This window comes from Gavialis gangeticus, unplaced genomic scaffold (assembly GCF_001723915.1).
Source record: "Gavialis gangeticus isolate Ggan-Ray unplaced genomic scaffold, GavGan_comp1, whole genome shotgun sequence".
Taxonomy (NCBI): Eukaryota; Metazoa; Chordata; order Crocodylia; family Gavialidae; genus Gavialis; species Gavialis gangeticus.
In genome coordinates this window covers 106,919,073-106,922,940 of record NW_017729031.1, presented here as the reverse complement: position 1 = coordinate 106,922,940, position 3,868 = coordinate 106,919,073, and the positions used below count along the sequence as shown (strand labels likewise).

Sequence of the window (3,868 nt, the reverse complement as noted above, 5' to 3'; positions counted from 1 at the left end):
GGGGGGGGGGGAGGGGAATCTTACCACCAAATTGGGTAACCGGCTAAGACCTTTGTGCCACTGAAGAGAAAAGATAAAATTAATCCAAGCAGGTGGTAATCCATTAGTCCAGGCTGGTGCAAGGGAAAAAGCTGAGTGAAGTTTTCAGAAAAACATTAAGGGTGAAAATGAAGAATTCCCCCCCACCACAAAAATAGTCGAACAAAGTCCCTTGAAGTGCAGAATGACTTTCTGGCTTGTCAGAAACGCACCTCTCCAAGCCTTCCCCCCCCCACCCCCCTGTAGATCATCCAAAAGCTTCTATTAAAAAGTGCAGGGCTTGAAGATGTCAGCAGGCAGCCAATCAGACTGCATGGCCTAAGGTAAGGGATGATTCTATAGTTCAGGGCTGTCAATCATTCCAACCCCCCCACCCCCCCCCACTGGCCCCACAACTTTGTTCCTAGCCCTCACTGGGGAAGGGCACAGACAAACCCTTTCACAAGAGACCTTGCTGGGATAATTAGATTTTTTTTATTTTTTATTTTTTATTTTTTTTGGTAAAGTTCACTTAGGAGCCCAGGATGCATGGCCCCTGCATCTGGATTGGCATGATAACACTTTGAAAGGTAAGAAGGGGGATATTTCTGATTTCTCTTAATCCCAGGGTGGGGAAGGGATAGATGACTTGATTCTTTAGTTGGTAGCAAAGGTAACCATTAACCCCTTGCGGTGGGCAAGCGGAGTTGTGGTGACGGCATGCCAGAGGACTCTTTTACATTTTTTTAAGTGAGTTAACTTTATGGACTGAATCAGTCTGAATCTTTAGATCAAGGCAGCACAGTGCAGTGGTTGGGGCAAGGAGGCTTCAGAGTCAGGACTCCTGAGTGGGGAAGAATATAATGTGATGGCTAAAGAAGAGGAGATGAAAGTCTGGACTTTTTGGGAAGATCTACTCTGCCTCTGGACTGCACGAGGAAGTGCCACAGTAAGGCCTGGCCTGTGCACCCCACACACTGCACCTGAAGAAATGCAATGTAGCTGCCCTTAGCATGGTGCGTGGCACATGCCAGTAACACTCCCAAGACAGAGGTGTAATGGTGTGCACCAGCACTGCACCAAAGGCTTCTATGTTACATGACTTTGGGGTGTAGTGGGCACTCAGCAGCATGCTGTACTTCAGTATAGTGCTCTCTAGCACAGGTGGAAGGCAGTGTAGATGTGCCTTTTGTTTCTTTTCCTAACTCTACCATTCTTCTACTGTGACTTGGGGAAAGTTACTTCCTCTCCCTGTGCCTCTGTTTACCCATCTGTGAAGTAGGGATAATGTCCTACCTCACTGGTGCATCAGTTGTGCATAAATTAACTTCCTTTGTTTGAGATCTTTGGATGAGAGGTGCCACAGAAGGGCAAAGTATTAGCAAAAATAACGTGTAAATACAATGGAAGAACATTAATCCTTACTTATCATGCCAGTTCCATTGTAGAGGTCACAAATGACAAACAGGCACAAAACATCTTACCATAACTCAGCTGTTTCTGTTTTGTTTTTGGCTGTTGTTTTGTCCATGGTAAATGGAAACTAAGCCATAATAATTTAGGCCCTCTTTCATTTTTGGGTAAATGATTATGGTATAGCTTTGCTTATTGCAGCTTCAGTCTGGACAGATGAAACAGTTGCAGTGAATGAATGGACACATGTTCTTAGGTGGTAAGTCCCTGATCTCTCTTTAAAAAAGTATAAATGTGCAACTATCCAGGCCCTCAGTAAGGTATTTTTTAAAAAAAGAAGTAGAATATCTTTAGCTCATACAAATTAACATAAACCATCCAGTTTATACAAGCTCAAGCTTATAAGGAGTCAGATCAGCAGACATAAAATCGAACCTGGGGGAGTGGAAATAACAGAAAGTTGAGGTCTGGTCGCAGGCAACTTAATGCGTCTGCTCACTTTTAAAAGCTGTAAATGCCTCTCCAGGTACCAAGGCTATGGGCACCAAAAATATTTCTGTACATAGAGAACTATGGACATGGACTAAGCCAAGTCCTGAAGTTTTTATTCCATGATTTTGGTAATTAGGAATATAGATCTTGCCTGAGGGACAGTGTATAACTATATGAGGGCTTTACCAGATCAAAAGAACAGCCGTCATCTCACCAGGCATTATACGTCAGTGAGAGGCCTCCTGCCAGGGGCTCTGTGCTGGGCGTGGGTGGACACTGTAGTGTATTTTTGTATCTGCTGTAAGGTCCCTTATGCTAACTGTCAATGGGTTCAATACAAAGTACCACAGAGCACGTTTCCTTTCTGGGGCATGCTGTGTTGGTTGCAGTCAGTGGAAATATTACAACCAGCCCACTCTTTTTAGACAGTTGAAGGCCAAAAGGGACTTTTATATCATGTCATTTGGCCTGGAGTATCACAGACCATGAAATTTGACCTGTACCAAGCCCAATAACTTAGGTTAAAATAAGGAATTTCAGTGTTCAGGACTCTAAATTGTTGTTTGTAACAGGCAGGGAATAGGAGAGCATCTGCTTGTTTGTAACAGGCAGGGAATAGGATAACATCTGTCCAGGTGGTCTCATGTGCTCCATGCTGCAGAGGAAGATCAACCCCTTCCCCTGACTCCCTGCAGTCCCAGCCAATCTGACTTGGGGGAATTTTCTTTTTGACCCCATATCTCACCATCAGTTGGACCATGAGTGTAGCCAGTGAGATTCATCAGCCAGGCATTTAAGAAGAAGGATTCTCTACATCTCAACTTATTGGTTCCACCATTCACTTTCCTATCCACAGATGTGGAGAATCCGGATGCTTCAGAAATCTCTAGACCAGAGGTTAGCAACCTACAGCTCACAGGACAGGCAGCTGCCACAGCATTTGGAAATGGGGGGCTCTCCCTGCTTTGCACCACAGTCAGTCACTTGGGGCTCTGGCAGAGGGGTGCTTTTGCTGTTCCACACTCCAGCTGAATGGCAAGGAGAAGTGGTGGCTGGGTCCTAACAACCACTCACCTGTGACTTAAACTGGGGTATTCTGATCCCTACTCTAGACTATAACACCAGGAGAGAGGAATGAAAATCAACCCAAACAGAATGCATCTGGCCATTTGTACATCAAGGAATAAAATTCCCGTTTCCTTAAAGACTCTAGCATCCCAGGAAATGCTTCTCCTAGAGACAATCTCCTGGAAACAACCCAGTTATTTAGGGCTCAAATCCCAAAGACCTTACTCACTGTTTAATCAAGATGATCTCCCTCTGGGCAGAGATGACAAGATCTGGCCAGGAAGAATTGAGCAAGTTAGACAGGGAATTATGTGCAACGGTCAGAAAGGGAGAGGAGAATTTGTTATCAATTAGGCTTTCCCAGTAAACTGTTTTGTCTCCCCAGTAGTCCAGGTGCTGAACACCATAAAGACTGGTAGTGGAGGACCAAGTTCATCATCACTGAAGTACAGGGGAAGAGGCCATAATATCTTGAGAAGAAGAACCTTCCGAGTACTCAGCTGTGCTCAGATTTGTTGGTCCCCAGCATCAGTTTTTGAAAGAAAAATAGCCAAGTCATTTTTGAAATCTTTTACCTGACCCAAAGTCCATTGAAGTCATTGGGAGTCGTTCTGTTGATTTTTTGTTTTTTGTGGGTTTTTGATCAGGTCCCATATGTGTTTCACATAGGCCATAGCATCTTTTTTTGAAAGCTATGGTTGCGATCATCTTGAAATTAAGACATGAATATGGTGACTGAAGGATTGTCCATGTGTTTTTCCTTTTCCCTGACACCCATCCTACTAAAAGTGAGAGCTAAGGATTGAGGGGTATAGGTTGTAGCTATGTTGGCCTAAGGACAGGCAGACAAGGTTCTTTGGGTAAATCTGGTATCTTT

General features: G+C 44.3%; 1 protein-coding gene and 1 long non-coding RNA gene across 2 annotated transcripts in view; one reads left to right on the top strand and one right to left on the bottom strand.

Annotated features, from left to right (window-relative positions):
- WNT3 (Wnt family member 3) overlaps nucleotides 1–167 on the bottom strand; it is a 98,775-nt gene extending 98,608 nt beyond the window's left edge. The window contains exon 1 of the mRNA XM_019523007.1: nucleotides 25–167. Within this exon, the coding sequence (XP_019378552.1) occupies nucleotides 25–104 (80 nt within the window). The 5' untranslated portion in view covers nucleotides 105–167. The remainder of the gene's footprint in view (nucleotides 1–24) is intronic.
- LOC109301782 overlaps nucleotides 1–1,691 on the top strand; it is a 49,121-nt gene extending 47,430 nt beyond the window's left edge. Inside the window, exons 2-3 of the long non-coding RNA XR_002098624.1 lie at nucleotides 546–608; nucleotides 1,633–1,691. This is a non-coding gene — a long non-coding RNA (uncharacterized LOC109301782). The remainder of the gene's footprint in view (nucleotides 1–545; nucleotides 609–1,632) is intronic.
- Nucleotides 1,692–3,868: the final 2,177 nt, after the last annotated feature.